The sequence below is a fragment of the Scyliorhinus canicula genome, chromosome 11, assembly GCF_902713615.1.
Source record: "Scyliorhinus canicula chromosome 11, sScyCan1.1, whole genome shotgun sequence".
Taxonomy (NCBI): domain Eukaryota; kingdom Metazoa; phylum Chordata; class Chondrichthyes; order Carcharhiniformes; family Scyliorhinidae; genus Scyliorhinus; species Scyliorhinus canicula.
Window position 1 is genome coordinate 140,646,216 of NC_052156.1, and position 22,560 is coordinate 140,668,775.

The 22,560-nt window shown below is 48.5% G+C and overlaps 1 protein-coding gene across 4 annotated transcripts in view; it reads right to left on the reverse strand.

The window, feature by feature from the left end:
* Window positions 1–22,560, reverse strand: part of LOC119973425 (protein PHTF2-like) — a 181,368-nt gene that overhangs the window by 79,215 nt on the left and 79,593 nt on the right. For all 4 annotated transcript variants that reach the window (XM_038811528.1, XM_038811526.1, XM_038811525.1 and 1 more), the window contains one exon: window positions 6,446–6,524. In XM_038811528.1, coding sequence (XP_038667456.1) covers window positions 6,446–6,490 — 45 coding nt within the window. In that variant the 5' untranslated portion in view covers window positions 6,491–6,524. The remainder of the gene's footprint in view (window positions 1–6,445; window positions 6,525–22,560) is intronic.

Here is a 22,560-nt window from a genome sequence, read left to right on the forward strand (position 1 = left end):
CCTGACCTAGGACTAAGGGTCACACAAGCATGAAGCTGCATTGGGGCATCTGACCAGCACATTAAATCTTCCTTTACGTCAGGAATGTGCCCAACCACTGACCTATATTGACCTCAATTTCCCTAGGACTCCTTGGTGCCAACTCAGCAAAGAGCTGCCTGGATTCTGAGTGCATCTCAGTTTGTTCTCTGGCAATCATTTATTCATTCTAGATGTAGGCTGTGATGAGGTCTGGAGATGAGCATTTCTAGGGGAACATGAGCTGATTATTGGGGAGAAGGTTAAATAAATGGGTGTCACTTTATGGTGGTTTTCATGATTTCTTCTATCACTTTACTGATTGGATTAATCCAGCAAGACACTAATTGGACAGGTTAGATTTATCCAGTTTTATTCTGGATTGGTGCCAAGAGCAATTCTCTGGTCCCCCACTGAAGGTGGCTACGAGGTACACTCCCTGACCCGGTGGCCCATGCAAAACCATGATTTGCATGGATTTAAATACCGTTAATGACTGGACCCCCTGATGCTCCACCCCTCTCAGGCGGGAGTCACGCGGACCTGAATTGCTGCATGCATTTACAAGAGGGGCCCAGACGCCATGGCTGTTGAGAGGGAGCAAGAAGGAAAGAAATCTCTCAAATTCAGGCTTGCTGGAGATGTATGGCTGGACTTCAGGAAATAGCGGGGAATGACTTGTTGGTGGCCCCTTGGAGATTGGGGGCTGATGTAAGGAGTGAGGGACGAGTGTGATGCCAGGGGCACAGAAGTGGTGACTCACCCCAAAAGCCCTGAAGAGGTTGTTCATTTTCTTTCTACATTGCGTGTCGGTCTGCCTGGTGAGGCTGCCAGCACCAATAGCCTCAGCCAGCTCATCTCAATCATTGTTGAGAAGGGCGGGCATGAGTCTCCCAAAGACAAAACATCCCCTCACTACGTACCCTAGCAAGTCCTCTCAGAATCATATGTTTCAATAATAATGAGGGTGCCTCTCCCTTCCTCAATGGTTCCAGCAGTTGGTCCATCTCCGACTCACGGAAACTGGGAGCTGGTCGGTGTACAGCCAACTTCTTGGTTGGAATGACAGTCTGTGGTGAGTGGAGTGCTTAAAGGCTGCTCCAGCTTGTGAGGCTTTTTAACACAAATCCCAACCCCAGCAAATCAGATGCCAGTGTGGGGCTGGGAATCGCTTGGGCCGCACGTGGGCAATGTGCCTTTGCATCACCTGAATTTCATCTGCCCGGACCCTGCGATTCAAATCCGGCAGGAGAACATAATCTCCCAAACAGAGAATCATGGCCACTCTGTCTGACAAACCCGAGAGTTCCAACACATATCTCTACGTAAAAATATTTTAAAACTGAAACAAGAGATAACAGTTTAATGTTGCTCTAAAGGGAATCTTATATTTATTCCTAAAGTGATTTTGCAATGGGAAAGCACCTACACTTGCTAGCGCATTTAAAAAAGAATCAATCACATTACAGAGGTAGCGACAGGGACAGATTCACCAATGATCTGGCTGACAGGCTAACAAGAGACTTGTCCAAGGCGGCACGGTGGCACATTGGTCAGCACTGCTGCCTATGGTGCTGCGGACCTGGGTTCGATCCCGGCCCCGGGTCACTGTCCGTGTGGAGTTTGCACATTCTTCCCTTGCCTGTGTGGGTCTCAACCCCACAACCCAAATATGTGCAGGGTAAGTGGATTGGCCACGCTAAATTGGGCTTGGGCAGCACGGTAGCATGGTGGTTAGCATAAATGCTTCACAGCTCCAGGGTCCCAGGTTCGATTCCCGGCTGGGTCACTGTCTGTGCGGAGTCTGCACGTCCTCCCCGTGTGTGCGTGGGTTTCCTCCGGTTGCTCCGGTTTCCTCCCACAGTCCAAAGATGTGCGGGGTTAGGTGGATTGGCCATGCTAAATTGCCCATAGTGTCCTAAAAAGTAAGGTTAGGGGGGGGGGTTGTTGGGTTACGGGTATAGGGTGGATACGTGGGTTTGAGTAGGGTGAGCATTGCTCGGCACAACATCGAGGGCCGAAGGGCCTGTTCTGTGCTGTACTGTTCTATATTCTATAAATTGCCTCTTAATTGGAGAAAAGAATAATTGGGTACTCTAAATTTTTAAAAAAACAAGAGACTTGTCCGTGCCATACTTCCACATAAAATGAGTGCGTTCTGTCAAAGCTTACAAAAAGAGTTGAAATCATACACTAGTTGACAAGTTACTGCAAGCCCAATTACCTCCAGGATAGAACACGTCATATATACCTCATTCATTTGTGCCACTCTGACTGCACACTGATGGTGTGTAGATATTTTCTGACATTGTAAATGAGTGAAGTAGAATTGCTATCAAAGAGGCACATCATACACCAATAAAAGTATTTATTTGTTTATTAAAATTATACTTTAGAACTTTACTCAAGCACTAGTCAAACAATAATCATGAAATGAAAAGGTAAATTGTATGATTAGATCTATGGGAGGTAATAAAATGTTCTTCCACAGATATCATCATGATATCAGATCATGTACAGCAAGCTACAGAAACAGTAAGCTACAGAAACTATAAGCACAAGTCAGAACTACTGATTAATTTGCGACTGTGATCTACAACTAAGTCATAGAAAACCAAAGCTCTTTGGTTCAATTCCCCAGCCAATACCAAATTAGCTGAAGCAACAATTCAGGATTCTGCCTTTATGGCTGCCAGCCAAGAAAAATCTGGCAATATTCCCAAATCTTGTTATCCAGTCAACGTTCTAGTGAGTGTACATGTTTTAGCAATGTCTGAATTGAACCTCACTATAATGATTTAAACGGCGTCCCCCTAGACACCCCCAAAACAAAACATCCCCATACTACCTACCCTATCAAGTTCTCTCAGAATCCTATGTTTCAATAATAATAATAATAATCTTTATTAGTGTCACAAGTAGGCTTACACTGCAATGAAGTTACTGTGAAAATCCCCTAGACCCCACACTACAGCGCCTGTTCGGGTACACGGAGGGAGAATTCAGAACGTTCAATTCACCTAACAAGCACGTCTTTTGGCACTTGTAGGAGGAAACTGGATCACCCGGAGTAAACCTACACAGACTCAGGGAAAACGTGCAGACTCCGTACAGACAGTGGCCCAAGCTGGGAATCGAACCTGGGTCCCTGGAGCTATGAAGCAACAATGCTAACCACTGTGCTACTGTGCTGCCCATTAGGTAACCTCATCAGATGACCTGTACAGTTGGAGAGCCTGTTGACATTTGCCATGTAATCACGTACCACAAACCGGCCACCATCAGCTGATGAATCAGTACTACTCCACGTTGAATATTACTTGAAGGAAGCACGGAGGGTGGCTAGAGCGCAGAATATGCTCTGGGTGGGGGACTTCAATGTCCATTACCAAGAGTGAGTGGCTCGGTAAAACCCACGCAGGCACGGGGAGAATGTGCAAACTCCACACGGACATTGACCCAGAGCCGGGATCGAACCTGGGTCCTCGGCGCCGTGAGGCAGCAGCGCTAACCACTGCACCAGCATGCTGCTCCGAGACCTTGGCTCAAGGTGTATTTCTACAACAATCACTTTGAAAATATGTTGCCTCCACACATGTTTAAATTGCTTAGTTACAGTAATGGAAAATTTGATGATTCATATTTGCAGATGGTTGACTAATATTTGGGTGTAGCAAGGGTATACTGGAATGAAAAAAATTACTCAGCCAGGACTGGAAAATAGCTGTCAGAATATCTGCACTCAGAGTCTAACCTTTTTTTAAATTTAGAGTACCCAATTCATTTTTTCCAATTAAGGGGCAATTTAGTGTGGCCAATCCACCTAGCTTGCACATTTTTGGATTGTGGGGGCGAAACCCACGCAAGCACAGGGAGAATGTGCAAACTCCACACGGATAGTGACCCAGAGCCAGGATCGAACCTGGGACCTCAGCGCCGTGAGGCCGCAGTGCTAACCCATCGCGCCACCATGCTGCCCACCCAAGGTCTAACTTGATCAATTTAATTATTACCAACATTACTGAGTAAACATGCTCTAAGTAGACCCCAGTGCCTGACATGCACTCTCCTCAGTTTAATTCCAACAACTAAAACTTGCATTTATATAAAACCTTTAAACATAACAATATCCCAAGGGACTACATTGTCATATATTGCTATAGACTGTAATAAGTGTGTGGAGAGGCCCTGGATATATAATTCATTTTGGATTATCTTTGGAAACATGTTTGCAATCCATAGTCCTTGCATATAGACTCAGCGTCTAGTTTAAAGAAATGGCATTGAAAAGTTGAAAGAGACATCTCTGATAATAACAATAAGGCAATATACTGTGGATTCTGGAAATCTGAAACAAAACATAAAATACTGGAAAAGCTCAGCAGGTCTGGAAGCATCTGTGGAGAGGGAAACAAAGTTAATGTTTTGAGTCCATCTGACTCTTCTCCAAAGCTGAAGAGAGATAGAAATTCAATGGGTTTTATACTATTACAGAGAGGGGGTGAAGCAGGTGGAGCAAAATAGAAGGTCAGGGATAGGTGGGAGCTCAGGTGAGTTTGGACAAAGATGTCATGGACACAAGAGAAATGAAGTGTTAATGATAGTGTTAAAGACAAAGGAAGATGCTAACAGTGGCATAGAGGTCAGCTAGCAGAAAGTGTTGATAGCAGAACACGTGTCCGTGCTGTGAAAGCAAAGATAAGAACAAATTACAGACGTCCCTTCTTCTACAAAACAAAGAAGAGTTCAACATCATGCCAAACCAGAGATTTAAGTGAAGTAAGAACGTTAGTGAAGAAACTGAATCTTGCTGAGCACAGAATGTTCAGGATCACAGAGTGGGAAGAGCCAGAGGGTAAAGTGGCTACACGACAAGAGCTGGGATTAGAAGAAGGGATGGGGTCAGGAGGACTGGAAGGGGTGAAAAGGGGTGGGTCACTTTGTAGAACACTTTGCTTAGTCTGCACGCATGACCCCCGACCTTCCTGTGACTTGCCATTTCAATTCACCATCTTGTTCTCATGTCTACATTTCAGTTCTTTGCCTGTTGCAATGTTCCAATGAAGCCCAACACAAACTGGAGGAACAGTACTTCATCTTCTGAGTAGGTGCCTTACAGCCTTCTGAATTTAACATTGAGTTCCAACAATGTCAGACCATGAACTCTGTCCTCCATTTTGATCTTGTTTGCAAAACATTTTTCCTCCAAACCGCCTTCTCTCACAGGAACATGCTCTAACTCATTCTTATGTTTTGCTTTCACAGGTTGCTGATCCTTGTTCTGCTATCTGACCTTTATGCCACTATTCGTACCTTCCTTAGTCTTTAACACAACCATTAACATTCTCTTTGTCTTGTGTCCATGAAATCTTTGTGTTATGTGAGGGAGATATTAGGAAATTGGGTCCAGAAATGGGATTGAATGGGCAGCACGGTGGCGCAGTGGGTTAGCCCTGTTACCTCACGGCACCAAGGTCCCAGGTTCGATCCCGGCTCTGGGTCACTGTCCGTGTGGAGATTGCACATTCTCCCCGTGTTTGCGTGGGTTTCACCCCACAACCCAAAAATGTGCAGGCTAGGTGGATTGGCCACACTAAATTGCCCCTTAATTGGAAAAAGTGAATTGGGTACTCTAAATTTATAATAAAAAAATTTGTAAAATAAAAGAATAAATGGGATTGAAAATGTAGTACATCGCCAGTCAATGAATATTTTTAAGACGGTAGATAGATTCTTGTTAGGCAAGAGAATCAAAGGTTATTGGGGGTAGATGAGTGTGTGGAACTCAATGCAGTAATAGATCAGCCATAATTTTATTGGGTGGCGGAGCAGGCTGGAGGGGCCGAGTGGCCTACTTCTGATCATGTAGACCTGCTAAGTTTTTCTAACATTTTCTGTTTTTATCTCTGATCATTATCTTGTTTCAGGCCATACTGCTGCTGCTGTCTCTAAAGATTGGCAGAACAGTAGCACAAATTAGCTAACACTGGAGTTCTTAGATTGATTATTTTGAATCAGACAAAATATTGCTTGCTGGATCAGTCAAAAGTGTTGCTGGTTATGAACAGGAGACAAAAATGAAAAATACAAACAAGCAGCTAAAAAAATCAATCTGCATGCCAAACTGCTACACATATATGTGAACATTACATGTCTAAAATGCCAATTTTTCTCTCATATTAGCCAAGTAAAAGGAATTGAGATATAGATCAGCCATGATCTAATTTAATGATGGAATCGGCTCGAGGAGCTGAATGGCCTACTCGTATCCCATAATCTCCTGACTTTCCGTCACTGTGGGTCAGAGTATTGCACAACAAACACATTAGAAATGTGAAACAGAACCAAACATTTGTGTCAGCTCCTCCCAGGAGTATGTGTAAATAATGCCAAAACGTCAAGACAAAAATTAAAAAACTTTACTTACCTTTTTTTGATACCACACTATAGCATCCGTCACTTTAGACGCCATTTATCCCTCTCAATCATACGTTGGGCATTTTAGGCTGAAAGAAGAGAGAACGAAAGATCAGCACCGCTTGCAAGTTGCTTAAGTACTGGTACAAGTGTGCCGGCGCTATGCTTACATTACACCCAATCTCATTACTAATTTAGTAAGCTGTTTTGCAATGACTTGTTGCTATAACAACTGAAAGTTGTTATACTAGAACTGTACGGTCTACATATTTTTATACATTATAGACATTCCACTCATCTGTTGTCTCTGAATTGACTCAGTCCCCATATAATTTGGCACATTTTCAACCTAGTACAGAACAGCATTTTGGCTGACTAAGAGCAAGATGATATATGCAATTTCCCTTATTGTTTGAGAGCCTGTTCCCACCCCAGATTAGTGTTTTTCAAACTTTCCATCAGGGAAATCCCTATAATAACAAACTAATGTTCAAAAACATAAAAAAGCTACATATGCAAAATTTGTAAGCACACAGTAACTTGCCAAGTTAACAAATTAAAAAAACAAACTGCAGAAAGCTACATTTGCAGAGGTTGGTTATGTACATCAAAGACCCCATGGACCTTCTGTATCCTTTTCCAAACTCCATATATGTTTTGTGGATTTCAAAACTAAAGTACTTTCCACAACTCAAATTAACATTGAATTAGTAAATGGTGCTACCCAATAGTCCTCTTTCCAGCCATCGTTTCTGCAAATTTATCAAATGAATATAACTGACAAAGTGAATTAAGTTCATTGCTATAATACATAATACAAGTTTATATAGCACACCTTCCTATATGTACAGAAATATCACATCATAGTATTTCTGTCATGCCTGGTTGTTAATTTTATGCTGGTAAAAGTTTTTAAAATACCATGTATTTCAATAGCATCTTTAATCATAGAATCCACAGGGCAGAAGGGGGCCATTCGGCCCATCGAGTTTTCACCAGCCCTTGGAAAGAGCACCCTACCCAAGCCCGTACCTCCACCCTATTCCCGTAACCCAGTAACACCACCTAACTTTTTTGGGCACTAAGGTCAATTTAGCATGGCCAATCCATCTAACCTGCACATCTTTGGACTTTGATAGGAAACCGGAGCACCCAATGTAATAAAACGTTCCACAGAAGCGTTAGCAAACATTGATACTGAAGCACATGAAGAGATATTACAGCAGATGATCAGAAGCTGGTCAAAGATAGGTTTTAAAGAGTTGCTACAGTGAGGGAAAAGAAAGACAGAGAGGGTTAAGAAAGGAAATTCCAAAACTTAAGTCCTTGGCAGCTGAAGACATGGCTGCCAATGATGGAGCAATAAAATTAGGAATGCACAAAACGCAGAATTGGATGAGAGAAGATATTTTGGAAAATTGTGAGACTAGAGGAGATTACAATGGTGGGGAGAGGTGATGCGGTAAAGGATTTTGAAAGCAAAGCTGAGTTTTTTCCTTAAAAAGGGATGTTGCTGAACCAGGAGCCAATGTAGGTCAACGAACACAGGGTTGATAGGTGAATGGGGCTTGAAGCAAAGTAGAATACAGGCAGAAGTTTTATTGCCTCAAGTTTATCGAGGGTGAAAGATGGGAGGACCTTCAGGAGAGTTGGAATGGACTAAAGGTAGAAAAGGCATGAATGAGGGTTTCAGGAGCAGATAACCCTGGGCAGGGGTGGAGTCGGGCAATGTTACGGAGGTGACTGGAAGAAATCTTTGTAAATTATGAATGTAGTCAGAGATTCTTCTCAGGATACAACACCAAGGATGCAAACAATCTGGTTCAGCCACAAGTCAAAGCGTATAAACATACAATATGAAATAAGAATAATAATTACTCTTTTTAAATATTCTAACTCACACCAAACAAAAGAGGAATTCTGCCAGGAAAAGAATAGGTGATGGAGTCCTTAACATGGCATCCCGGTTATACGCTTGGTCTTTCAGCAGTGGTCTGCAAAATAATTGATCACTCTTGCACGACTCGTTTTCTTTGACACAGAGGTAGCTGAGGGGAATACCTAAATGAAGTACATAAAATTGATATGGTAGATAGGAAGGCCCAATTTCCTTTGTGTTATAACCTGCCAAGATCCTATTAGCTGGGGACAATTGGTTACCCCTTGTTTTAGGATCCAATCAACTCAATATACCAAAGGAAACAAACTAAGGGATAAATTAAAAGGGGCTGCTCCTGGTAGAGGCATTGCCCCAAAATAACAAAAAAAAATGGAAACTTAGCAAAGATCAAATCATAATGTGAAAAGAAGGGTTGATAAAGCAATTCAACCCCTGTGGTGCCCACCAGGTACGGAAGGCAGTTACACCATGTTCCTTGGGGAATATGAGCTCTTCCAATGAGTGGGTGGGTGGGCAATCATTATCAGTGCCGCTGTACAAATAGAGCTGGCTAATGTGGCATCAGCTAGCGAGGGAATCAGTAGTGAACTGCTGGTACTGTGCACATATTATTGCAAATAAAGTTACTTTCTGTTTGGGCCTTTTCTGCACTGTATTTTTCGGTGATTCTTGTGACTCTACAAACTCATGCTGTATTCTTTGTGGCCCTCACAAAACCTTAGTTGAAGTGTTTATAATGTGCAATCATTGATTTAGAGTAAGAGGTAGGAGGTTTAGAGGGGAACATTTTCATCCAGAGGGTTATAGGGATCTGGAAATCATTCGCTGAAAAGGGTTGTTTAGGTAGATAGCATAATAACATTTTTAAAGTATCTGACTATCCACTTTAAACGCCATAATCTACTAGGCTATAGACCAAGAGCTGGAAAGTGGGATTAGACTAGTTGGCTACTTGCCAGACAATGTGGGCATGATGAACTAAATGATGTCCTTTCATGCTCTACGATTCTATGTTTCTACAGATTTCACTTTCCCACTTGTACAAACAACTGGGCTTGTTTTTAAAAAAATAGTATGATGCTCAATGCCCAACTTGCTTTCAATTAAAAACAATGAATCAACATTATTATTATTCAGTGAGCCACGTGGAAAGTTACAGTTTACTCAAACATTATCCGCTGATACGGATTCTTTTAGTCTGTTATTTGCTGTGCAGCCAATAACCTGACAGTAGATCGAGAATCAGCACACAAGGCAAATTGCTTTCACCTTTCTACACAAAAACAAACACGCATACACTAACTACATTGTTTACGTGATAGAAAGTTTTAAACTGCCAACGTTTTGGGAACTAATTTTGAAATGCAGGACTGAATTTTCAGAGCTCTCCGAAGATGGGAACGGAGGCAAGAGTGGAAGGCTGAAAAATATTGGTGCCAGGCAGGTCAATTACCAACCGTGGTGCTGGCAAAAATTACTAGATCACTAAGGATAGGGGAGGGCAGGACAGGATTCCCACTTTCCTCTTAATTGAGGTTAATTAAACTAGCTAAAAAGCTTTTATGGAGCATGTTGAAAGGATGAAATTGTAATATTTATAGGATTGCACAGGTTTCAGAAGCTGTCAGTTTCTAAACAGGCATGGGGAGCAGTCAAGGTTCCCCAACGCATCATCCCAGCCCTACAGAGGGTCAGTAGGGCAAAGGAGTGTTTTGGCACTTGGAACCAAGTGCTCTTAGCACTGCGTAGGTGGCAGGGAGAGTGGGCACTCTGCATTGGGATATTAAAGGGGTCATCAACCCTCTACATCGTGAAGCCGGAAGAGAAGGGTGCAAGGTTGCTAATCACAATAGGACATTCATCTGCCTAAAATGGAAGCTGCAGCTGGCATCCGTCAGATTTTGAGCCCGAGGTGAAGAATGCCAAGCCCTCCATAGAAGTGGAACTCTGAGTATCAGTGGGGCATGGAAGAGGGATGAAGGGCAGGAAGGCAATGGAGCCCAGACCCTCAACACAGAATCTACTGCTGAAGCACTGTAGGAGACTACAACTCTCCAGGCAGTTGGTCACTGACATTTGTGCCCAAACTGCTGAAGACCGTGCAGCCCTAATCTCCATGTCCCATCAGTAGCCATCCAAAGTCACTGTGTTCTTGAACTTCTTTACTTCTAGCTCCTTTCAAGGATTAGCTGTGTATCTTAGCAGTACTTTGCAAACTGTTACACACCACTACATCTTGGTCAATGAAGCCCACTTTGCCAGAGCAGGACAGCATATTCAGTGATGACAAGTCTCAGGGGCTGAAGAAATTGGATTTCACCTCCAACACTGGATTCCCCCAGGTGAAGGAAATCATGACTGCACCCATATAGTCATCAATGTACCCAGAAAACAGCCAATGAGATCCATCAACAAGAAGGGCTTCCACTCCCTCTAGTCCAATTGGTCTGCAATCGCAACAAGAGCTTTCATCGTGTGCGCATGCATTTTTCTGGCAGCTGTCACAACATCTTCATCCACCAACAGCCCAGGCTGCCTCAGATCTTTACTTGCACTCCAAAGTGTGAGGGGTGGATTCTGGATGACAAGAGCCCCAGTCAGAGGCACAGAAGAGATACAACCAATACATTGTTCACTAGGGCCAATATGCAGGCCATCGAGCTTCCAAAAATGCAATTTTAGAGCCGATTAGACAGATAGTGCACTCCAATGTGGTGATCTATTACACGATCCTCCAGAGAGCTGTGGACTTGAAGACAATGAGGTCAAGAGGGCAGCTTATCAGAGGAGGAGTGGTGGTTAGAGGAAAATGGGGGAACAAGAAGCACAGGGATACACTCCTTGTAGAGGGGTATCTTGCTGCATGACAAGGTGACCCCCCTCTGCCAGCCTCCAGGAAGAGGACCTCCCTTCTCATCTGTCAACCAGTTAAGCATGCTGAATAAAGCTTAAATTAAGAAACCCAGGAAAAGAGTGATGCACTTAGATGTGAATTATTCCTAATCTTAGCAAGGCTACTGAGGGACGGTGCTTTACTGCAATTTCAGAAGAGGTAACCAATGTCATTCTCAATCATCCTACACTGCATTTGTTTTTATATGGATTTTTGACTTTGCACTGATACTGCAGTTATAGTTTAAATGCAACTCAAATACAGCATCAGGCCTCAACCCACCAGGGACTGAAACCCAGAGAAGGTATTTTCTCTTGGTTTTGCTTGAATCCTTGGCGGCCAATTTATGCTCCATGTTTAGCATGTACCCCAGCACTAAAGTTCTGGAGTACGAATGAATGCACTCCAAAAACCAGATGGATTTACTATTGTACCTGATGGAGTATTTACCTTATTACAACTTTTACTTGATTTCTCATCTGGCATAATCACAAATAAATATGGAAATTTCATATGGGTATTCAATGTCCAATGACTATAACCATTGGCATTTGACGCTTCTTTACCGTTTTGTTGACAGGTTACATTTCCTGGTTTCATTATTTGAGTGAGCTAAATAATCACAAACATCCTTACCCATGTACTCTAACCCATGTACTCTAACCCATGTACTCTAACCCATGTACTCTAACCCATGTACTCTAACCCATGTACTCTAACCCATGTACTCTAACCCATGTACTCTAACCCATGTACTCTAACCCATGTACTCTAACCCACTGAAGATCAAAAATACTCATACATTTTAAAAGTTAACCAAAACAATGCTCAAAAAGACGATCTTCGTTTAAATGGCTCATCCTGCTAACAAGATAGGATGCTGAAGCCACACCAGAATATTGGATACCAAAATTCAGGATACTGACCTGCTGGATCCCAGAACTTTAAGTACAGTTATTTCAGTTGTGACACTTCAATTAGTCTCAGTGCTCCTGAACTAGGAAAAATAAAACTATCAGAAAAAACTCCCACTCCTGATTTAAAAATGAAGCTCTTAAACAAAAAGTTCGAGACGGTGACCTTTGGTGAGGAAAGGATTGGATTGGTTGCAATGCTTCTGTGGTTGAACAGCTATTAATACTTAGTAAACAAGGGCCATGTGGGTTAAGTACTGAAGGGTGGCAGTTTCGAGGGAACTGGATAGCTAGAAGTCCATGATGAAATTGGAGAAGACACAATTAATGTTAATTATGGCGATTATGGAGATTCCACATGTACAGATCACAAAAACTACAATGAATCTAGACACAAACAACATTGTGTTTTCTTAAATGGTTTTAATAAAGTAGTAAATACACATTCTAAATACTTATAGTTCACCAATACCAAAAGAAGAAAATACAGACTTAGCATTGTGGATTCACAAACTTTGTTTTACACCTTCTGAAGATTTTTAGGTAAAATTGACAACTAGTTGCATCAATCAAAAATAAAATCATAGAAATTTCAGCCATTACATGTGCCAATTTTAGTTTCACATTGAACTCTTATTTCCATACTTTTGCCCTACATTCTCATATTATCCTCCAAATAATTATTGGATTCTTTATTAACCACTGTCATTAATTCAGCTTCAACAGCCTTTGTTGATAATGTAGCCATTATTCTCTTAACCATTGTGTGAAAATAAATTCTTTTTAAAAAAAAAAATTTTTATTCAAATTTTCCAACAACAAATTTTATCCCAACAAAGAAAAACAGTAACCCGTCCCCCAATACAAAAACAATAAATTAACAAGAAAAATAAATAAGCGTAAAACCATGAGAACAAACCCCCCCATAACAAACCCATAGCCCCACCCAATCTCTCTCCCCCCCACCCCCCCCTCACCCCGGGTTGCTGCTGAAGTTGACCCCCCTCTAATACTCCACCAGGAAATCAAGAAAAGGCTGCCACCGCTGGAAGAACCCTTGCATCGACCCCCTCAGGGTAAACTTGACCTTCTCCAGTTTAATGAACCCGGCCATGTCGTTAATCCAGGATTCCGGACTCGGGGGCTTCGCGTCCTTCCACTGTAAGAGAATCCTTCACCGGGCTACTAGGGACGCAAAGGCCAGAATACCGGCCTCTCTCGCCTCCTGCACTCCCGGCTCCGATGCTACCCCAAAAATGGCGAGCCCCCAGCCCAGTTCCACCCTGGAGCCGACCACCTTGGACAAGGTCCCCCCCCCAAAGAACCAGCTCAGCCTGGTCCCAGTCATATGCGCCCTATGCAGCACCTTTAGTTGGATTAGACTAAGCCGTGCGCAAGAAACGGAGGAATTCACCCTCCCCAGGGCTTCCGCCCACATCCCCTCCTCAATCTCCTCCCCCAACTCCTCCCACTTCGCTTTCAGCTCCTCCACCGAGGCCTCCTCCCCTCCTGCATCACCTGATAAATTTCAGAGATCCTACCCTCGCCGACCCACGTCCCCGGGAGCACCCTATCCTGAACCCCCCTTGGCGGCAATAGCGGAAACTCCGCCACCTGCCGCCTAACAAACGCCCTATTCTGCATGTACTTAAAGGAATTCCCTGGGGGGAGACCCCACTTCCCCTCCAACTCCTCCAAGGTCGCAAACTTCCCGTCTAGGAAGAGGTCCCCCATCCGCCTGATACCTGCCCTGTGCCAACTCGGAAACCCTCCATCTATCCTCCCTGGTACAAACCAGTGGTTCCCCCGTATCGGGGACCAAACTGAGGCCTTCACTTGCCACCTATGCCGCCTCCACTGCCCCCAAATTTTGAGGGTAGCCACCACTGCTGGACTCGAAGAGTACCTTGCCGGGGGGAACGGCAATGGGGCCGTCAGCAGCGCCTCTAAACTCGTGCCCACACAGGACGCCGCCTCCATCATCTTCCATGCGGCTCCCTCCCCCTCCATCACCCACCTACGAATCATTGCCACGGTCGCAGTCCAGTAATACCCACACAGGTTGGGCAGTGCCAATCCACCCACCTCCCTGCCTCGTTCCAAGAATACCCTCCTCACCCTCGGGGTCTTCAGCGCCCACACAAACCCCGTAATGCTCCTGTTAACCCTCCTAAAGAAAGCCTTCGGAACCATAATGGGTAAACGCTGGAAGAGAAACAAAACCTCGGGAGCACCGTCATCTTAACCGACTGGACCCTGCCCGCTAGGGAGAGTGGCAACACATCCCACCTCCTGAACTCCTCCTCCATCTGCTCCACCAGCCTCGTGAAGTTTAACCTATGCAGGGCCCCCCAGCTCCTGGCTATCTGCACTCCCAGGTATCTGAAGCTCCTCTCTGCCCTTTTCAGCGGGAGCTCCCCTATCTCTTTCTCCTGGTCCCCCATATGCACCACGAACAGCTCACTCTTCCCCACATTGAGCTTATAGCCAGAGAAGTCTCCGAACTCCCCCAGGATCCTCATCACCTCTGGCATCCCCCCGCCGGATCTGCAATGTACAGCAGTAAATCGTCCGCATACAGCGACAGCCGGTGCTCCTCCCCCCCCCCCCGGCACAATCCCCCTCCAGTTCCTCGATTCCCTCAGCGCCATGGCCAGGGGTTCGATCGCCAACGCGAACAGCAGGGGAGACAAGGGGCACCCCTGCCTCGCCCCCCGGTACAACCGAAAGTCCTCCGACCTCCTCCCATTAGTCACCACGCTCGCCCCCGGAGCATTATACAACAGCCTCACCCACCTAATGAATCCCTCACCAAACCCAAATCTCCTCAACACCTCCCACAGGTAGCTCCACTCCACCCTGTCAAAAGCTTTCTCCGCATCCGTCGATGCCACTATCTCTGTCTCTCCGTCCACCGCCGACATCATTATGATGTTAAGAAGCCGCCGCACATTGACATTCAGCTGCTTCCCCTTCACAAAACCCGTTTGGTCCTCGTGAATGACCTACGGGACCACATCCTCCACCCTCCTGGCCAGTATCTTTTTTTTTCTATAAATTTAGAGTATCCAATTCATTTTTTCCAATTAAGGGGCAATCTAGCGTGGCCAATCCACCTAGTCTGCCAATCTTTGGGTTGTGGGGGCGAAACCCACGCAAACACGGGAAGAATGGGCAAACTCCATACAGTGACCCAGTCCTGGCCAGTATCTTGGCCAGCAGCTTCACGTCCATATTGAGGAGCGAGATCGACCTGTAAGATCCACACTGGAGGGGGTCCTTATCCCGCTTCAAAATCAATGAAATTAATGCTCTGGACATCGTCGGGGGCAAGGCCCCCCCCTCCCTTGCCTCATTCAGGGTCCTCACTAACAGCAGGCCCAACAGGTCTGAAAACTTCTCGTAAAATTCCACCGGGAACCCGTCAGGCCCCGGTGCCTTCCCTGACTGCATACTCCCCATCGCCTTGAACAGCTCCTCCAACTCGATTGGCGCCCCAGACTCTTTGCCCGCCCCTCCCTTACTCTCGGGAACTTCAGCTTGTCCAAAAAGCGGTCAATCCCACCCTCCTCCCCAGGGGGCATTGACCGGTACAGCTCCTCTTAGAAGGTCCTGAACACTCCGTTAATGCCCCTTGCACTCCGCACCAGACTCCCTCCTCCGTCTCGGACTACTCCTATCTCCCTCGCCGCCTCCCGCTTCCGGAGCTGGTGGGCCAGCATCCGACTTGCCTTCTCCCCGTACTCATATATCGCCCCTTGCGCCCTCCTCCACTGCTTCCCGGATGGTCAATATGTCAAACTCCACTTGGAGACCTCGACGCTTCCTCAAAAGCCCTTCATCCGGGACCTCCGCGGACCTCCTGTCCACCCTTACCATTTCTTCCACCAACCTCTCCCTCTCCTTTTTCTCCCCCCTCTCCCTGTGTGCCCTAACAGAAATCAGCTCCCCTCTAACCTCCGCCTTCAACTCCTTCCAAACCACCCCCACCCGCACCTCCCCATCGTCATTAGTTTCCAAATACCCCTCTATACACCTCCGGACCCGCCCACATACCTCCTCGTCCGACAGCAACCCCACCTCCAACCTCCACAGCGAGCGTTGGTCCTTCCCCTCCCCCAGCTCCAGGTCCGCCCAATGCGGAGCGTGGTCTGATATGGCTATCGCCGAATACTCCGCCCCTACCACCCTCGGAATCAACGCCCTGCTGAAGACAAAAAAGTAAATCCGGGAGTAAGCCTTATGGACATGGGAGAAGAACGAGAACTCCCTACCCCCTGGCCTCATAAACCTCCAAGGGTCCACCCCTCCCATCTGATCCATGAACCCCCTCAGCAATGTGGCCGCCGCCGGCCTCTTACTGGTCCTGGACCTCGAACGATCCAGGGCTGGGTCCAGCACTGTCTTAAAATCTCCTCCCAATATCAAGCCCCCCCCCCCCCCCCCCCCCCCCCCCCCCCCCCCCCCCGTCTCAAGGTCTGGAATCCGGCTCAGCACGCACCGCATGAAGCCTGCATCGTCCCAGTTTGGGGCGTACACATTAACCAGCACCACCCGCTCCCCTTGGAGTCCACCACTCACCATTACGTATCTGCCACAGCTATCCGCCACCACACTCGACACCACAAACGACAAGCTCTTTCCCACCAAAATCGCCACACCCTGGTTCCTCGCATCTAACCCCGAATGGAACACTTGTCCAACCGACCCTCTTCTCAGCCTAACCTGATCCGCCACCCTAAGGTGCGTTTCCTGGAGCATAGCCACATCCAGCCCTAGCCACTTCAAGTGCGCAATCACCCGGGCCCGCTTGACCGGCCCATCCAGCCCCCTTACATTCCATGCGACCAGCCGAATCGAGGGACTATTCCCCCTCCCTCTGAGCCGGTCAGCCATAACTCTCCCTCTGCCCACCACGTGCCCGCAGCACCCCCACGGCCCATTCCCCACGGTGGCAGATCCCCATCCCGAGCCCCATCACCATCTGTTCCTCTTTGGCCCTTCCAGCAGCAACCCGGTAACCACCCCCCCCCAAGCCCCCCAGCTGCGTTGCCCCTCTCGTCGTACATCCGTAAGTCAGCCGACTCCTGCTGACCCCGGCTGCTCCCGCCACCCCAACGACCCCCCCGGTTAAACCCAACCGCCACTCCCCCCGACTGGTACAGACCCCTCCCATTCCGCCTCCAGCGCGGGAAAAAGCCCACGCTTCCAGCTTAAACCCCGCCCCAAAGCGCGGGAGAGAAAAAGGGCGCTCGTCCCAACGGGCCTACAAAACAGCCCCCCAACTTTCCACCAGCGAGAAGGGAACAGAAATAAATCGTAGAAAAGCCCAAAAAAGATAAATAAAGACCAACAATAAAGTACAAGGGCGAACAGAGCCTCCGGACAATGTACATCAGTCTCCAACCCCACCTCAATCCTCAGTTCGAGTCCAGCTTCTCTGCCTGGACGAAGGCCCAGGCCTCTTCCGGGGAGTCAAAATAGAGTTGGCGGTCTTTATAAGTGACTCAGAGGCGTGCTGGCTGTAGCAGGCCGAACTTCACCCCTCTCTTGTGCAGCACTGCCTTCGACCGGTTAAAACCAGCCCTTTTCTTCGCCACTTCCGCGCTCCAGTCCTAATAAATCCGGATCTCTGCGTTCTCCCACCTGCTGCTCCTCTCCTTTTTAGCCCATCTCAGCACACACTCCCGGTCGACAAAGCGGTGAAAACAGACCAGCACCACCCTTGGTGGCTCGTTCGGCCTGGGCTTTCTCAGCAACACTCGATGGGCACCCTCCAGCTCCAAGGGCCCTTGGAAGGACCCCGCTCCAATTAGCAAGTTCAGCATCAAGGCCGCATAGGCCCCCAGGTCCGATCCCTCCAGCCCTTCCGGGAGGCCCAGGATCCGCAAGTTTTTCCGCCGCGAGCGGTTCTCCATTTCCTCCACCCTCGCTTGCCATTTCTTGTGGAGCGCCTCGTGCGACTCCACCTTCACTTCCAGGCCTAGGATTTCATCCTCGTTATCCGAGGCTTTTTGCCGTAACTCGCGGATCTCTGCACCCTGAGCCGTCTGAGTCACCATGAGCTTATCCAGTGAGGCCTTAAGTGGTTCCAGCAGCTCAGCTTTCAGCTCTTTGAAGCAGCGCTGAAGCAGCTCCTGCTGCTCCTGCGCCCACTGCTGCCACTTCCCCGCCGCCGCCATCTTGTTCTTCCTGCCTTGCACCTTTCTTTGCTCCAAAGCCGATTTTTTGACCGCCCCGCTCCTGGTCCAGTCCATCCACCGGTAGATAAGCGCAGCAGATGTGTTCCCACACCGGGAAAAATCCAACCAGCATCACTACAGGCCTTTAAAAGAGCCCAAAAGACCGAAATAGCGGGAGCCACCGAACGTGCGGCTTAGCTCCGCATCACCGCAACCGGTGAGAGTTTGGCTCAAGTTAGAATCAGAGCTTAATGGGAAATGGAATGAGAGTTTGGTCAAGTTAAAAATCAGAGCTTGATGGGAAATGGAATGTCAAGTTTGTGCACAATGTGTACATGCATTTTAAAATGAATCGCTTCGGTGAGAAGGCGTTATCACGTCCTTGGCTGTCTGGAAAGCCTGTGAACTATCCGTGGGAGTCTAACTGTGCGAACTTCACTCCTCAGGACTTTCGATAAAGAATAGCTATACTATGAAACTTCTGAACTAATTGTATTACTAATGATGGGAAGAAATGATTACATGAAGGAGGGGGTTAATGAGCTAATTGTATGACTAATGATTGAAAGGCTTGAGGGGTTTTGTAATAATATATAGTCAACTGTAACTAAGAAAAAATTGCTTTTCACTTGCTGTAACTCAGTTACACTTGTGCAGCAGCCCCGCGGTAAATAAAAGGTTCTTTGAAGTTATCTGGTGTTCGACTGATAATTACCTCCGGACTGAAAGTTTTGAATTATCACCGGAAGTCGAAAATTAATTCTTCTAACTGTCCCATAAGCACAAAACCTTTGAGCTTTTTTGGGGGTATGGAGTGGGGCTGGTATTTGGGAGCTGCGTCAGAAGGGTGTGGTGGGGCAGTGCGAAAGCGCGGGCTTTCCTCTGGTTTCCCGCGCTGCGGGGCTGGGGTGGTGGAGACGATGACGGGGGGGGGGGGTGCCTTAACTGGTTCTTCCCCGCGCTGGAGCGGTGCCTGGAGGAGGGATAGGATGGGGGATGATCCCACTTTGGGAGGGGTCGGGTTTTTGGCGGGTGTTACCGGGGTCAGCAGAAGTTAGCTGACCCACGGAAGTACAATGGAGGACGGTTCGTCCCTAGCCCGGGGGGGGGGGAATACCGGGTTGCTGCTGGCAGGGTCAGGAAGGAGCTGGTGGGGGCCGGGGGGACAGAGGTGAGGTGTTGCCGTTGTGGGGACTGGGTCGGGCAGGGGGTGCTGGCCTGGGGCGGGCAGTCGACGGGCTATGGCTAGTCGACGGGGGGGGGGGGGGGGGGGGGGGGGGGACCCTCTGATCCGGTTGGTCACCTGGAATGCGAGAGGATTGAATGGGCCGGTGAAGCGGTCGAGGGTACTTGCTCATCTGAGGGGGCTAAAAGGTAGATGTGGCAATGCTTCGGGAGACCCACCTGAAGGTGGCGGTCCAGGTCCATCTGAGGAAGGGGTGGGTGGAGCAGGTTTTCCACTCTGGGTTGGATGTGAAGAACCGGGGGGAGATTCTGGTGGGGAACAATGTCGTTTGAGGCATGCGAGGTGGTGGCGGATAAGGGGGGTAGGTATGTTATGGTTAGGGGCAGGCTACAAGGAGAGACGGTGGTACTTGCTAGTGTGTATGCCCCAAATTGGGACGATGCGGGCTTTATGAGGCGTATGTTGGGACGGGCCCGATCTAGAGGCGGGAGGTCTGATTATTGGTGGGCGGGGGGGGGGGGGGGGGGGGGGGGGGGGGGGGGGGGGCGGACACTTCAATACAGTGTTGGATCCTTCACTGGATCGGTCCAGCTCTAGGACGGGTAGGAGGCCGGAGGCGGCCAAGGTGCTGAGAGGGTTTATGGACTAGATGGGAGGGGTGGATCCATGGAGGTTTGTGAGGCCGAGGGCACGGGAGTACTCTTTCTTCTCCCACGTACATAGGGTCTATTCTCGGATAGACTTCTTCGGCGTGAGTAGGGGACTGATTCCGAGAGTGGAGGAGGCCGAATATTCGGCCATTGCAATCTCCGACCACGCTCCGCACTGGATAGAGTTGGAGATGGGGGAGGTGCGGGACCAGCGCCCGTTATGGCGGTTGGATGTGAGGTTGCTGGCGGAGGAGGTGGTGTGTAGGAGGGTCCGGGCAAGTGTTGAGGGGTACCTCGAGGTGAATGATACGGGGGAGGTTCAGGTGGGGATGGTCTGGGAAGCCCTGAAGGCAGTGATTCGTGGGGAGCTGATATCCATCCGGGCACACAGGGAGAGGAGCGAGAGGAGTGAGAGGGATAGACTGGTGGGAAAGATGCTGGAGGTAGACAGGAGGTACGCAGAGGAGGGACTGTTGGGGCAGAGGCGCAGCCTACAGGCTAAATTTGATTTGCTTACCACTAGAAAGGCGGAGGCACAGTGGAGGAAGGCACAAGGGGCAGTGTACGAACATGGTGAAAAGGCGAGTAGGATGCTGGCTCATCAGCTCCGCAAGCGGGATGCAGCTAAGGAAATTGCTGGAGTGAGAGACAAGAGTGGGAATGTGGTGCGGAAGGGGGTAGAGGTGAATGAGGTCTTCAAGGACTTTTACGGGGAACTGTACCGGTCGGAGCCAACGGTGGAGAGGAGGGGAATGGAGAGGTTCCTCGACAGGCTTTCTTTCCCGGTGGTGGAGCAGGTGGAGGGGTTGGGGGCGCAGGTGGAGGGGTTGGGGGCGCCGATTGAGCTGGAGGAGCTAGTTAAGGGGATCGGGCAGATGCAGTCAGGGAAGGCACCGGGGCCGGATGGGTTCCTGGTAGAATTTTATAAAAAGTTTGTGGACCTAGTGGTGTAGCCATCTAAGATGGACACTGGGATGCCGGCGATTGAGGGGGAGGCAGAGATAGTGGTGGCACTGGATGCGGAGAAGGCCTTCGATAGAGTGGAGTGGGGGTACCTATGGGAGGTGTTAGGGAGGTTTGGATTTGGTGAAGGGTTCATTAGATGGGTAAGGCTGTTATATGAGGCCCCGATGGCGTGCGTGGCTACGAATAGGAGGAGGTCGGAGTACTTCCGGCTTTACCGAGGGACCAGGCAGGGTTGCCCCTTGTCCCCCTTGTTGTTTGCACTGACAATCAAGCCGCTGGCGATGGCATTGAGAGATTCAGAGAGGTGGAGAGGCTTGGTGCGAGGTGGAGAGGAACATAGGGTGTCGTTGTATGCCGACGACCTGTTACTGTATGTGGCGGACCCGGTGGGAGGGATGCCGGGAGTGATGGAGTTACTAGCCGAGTTTGGGACCTTCTCAGGTTATAAATTAAACTTAGGTAAGAGCGAGGTGTTTGCGGTGCACCCTGGAGACCAGGAGGAAGGAATTGGTAGGCTCCCGCTTAGGCGGGCAGGGGAGAGCTTTAGGTACCTGGGGGTGCAAGTGGCCAGGGACTGGGGGACTCTCCACAAGCATAACTTTACCAGGCTGGTAGATCAGATGGAGGAGGAGTTCAGGAGGTGGGACATGCTGCCATTGTCGTTGGCGGGGAGGGTGCAGTCCGTCAAAATGACAGTGCTTCCGAGGTTCTTGTTCCTTTTTCAGTGCCTGCCCATATTTATCCCCAGGGCCTTCTTTAGGAGAGTGACTAGCAGTATTCTGAATTTTGTGTGGGCACATGGGACTCCGAGAGTGAGGAGGGTGTTCCTGGAGCGAGGGAGGGATGGAGGTGGGCTGGCACTGCCCAACCTTCTGGGGTACTATTGGGCAGCCAATATGTCAATGGTGCGTAAATGGGTGATGGAGGGGGGAGGGGCGGCGTGGAAAAGAATGGAGATGGCGTCATGTAGAGGTACGAGCCTGGGTGCCATGGTAACGGCACCGTTGCCGCTTTCCCCTAAGAGGTTTACCACGAGCCCGGTGGTGGCGGCGACCCTAAGAATTTGGGAACAATGGAGACGGCATCGGGTGGAAACAGGGGGCTCGATGGAGGCTCCACTGGGTGGCAACCATCGGTTCATCCCGGGGAACACGGATGGGGGATTCAGGGGGTGGCAAAGGGCGGGCATCAGCAAATTGAGGGACCTGTTTATTGGCGGGAGGTTTGCGGGCCTGGGGGAACTGGAAGATAAATTTGGCCTTCCCCAGGGGAACATGTTCAGATACCTGCAGGTAAAGGCGTTTGCTAGGCGACAGGTAGAGGGATTCCCTTTGCTGCCCTCGCAGGGGGCGATGGACAGAGTGCTTTCGGGGGTGTGGGTAGGAGAGGGGACGGTGTCTGACATCTATAAGGTAATGCAGGAGGTGGAGGAGT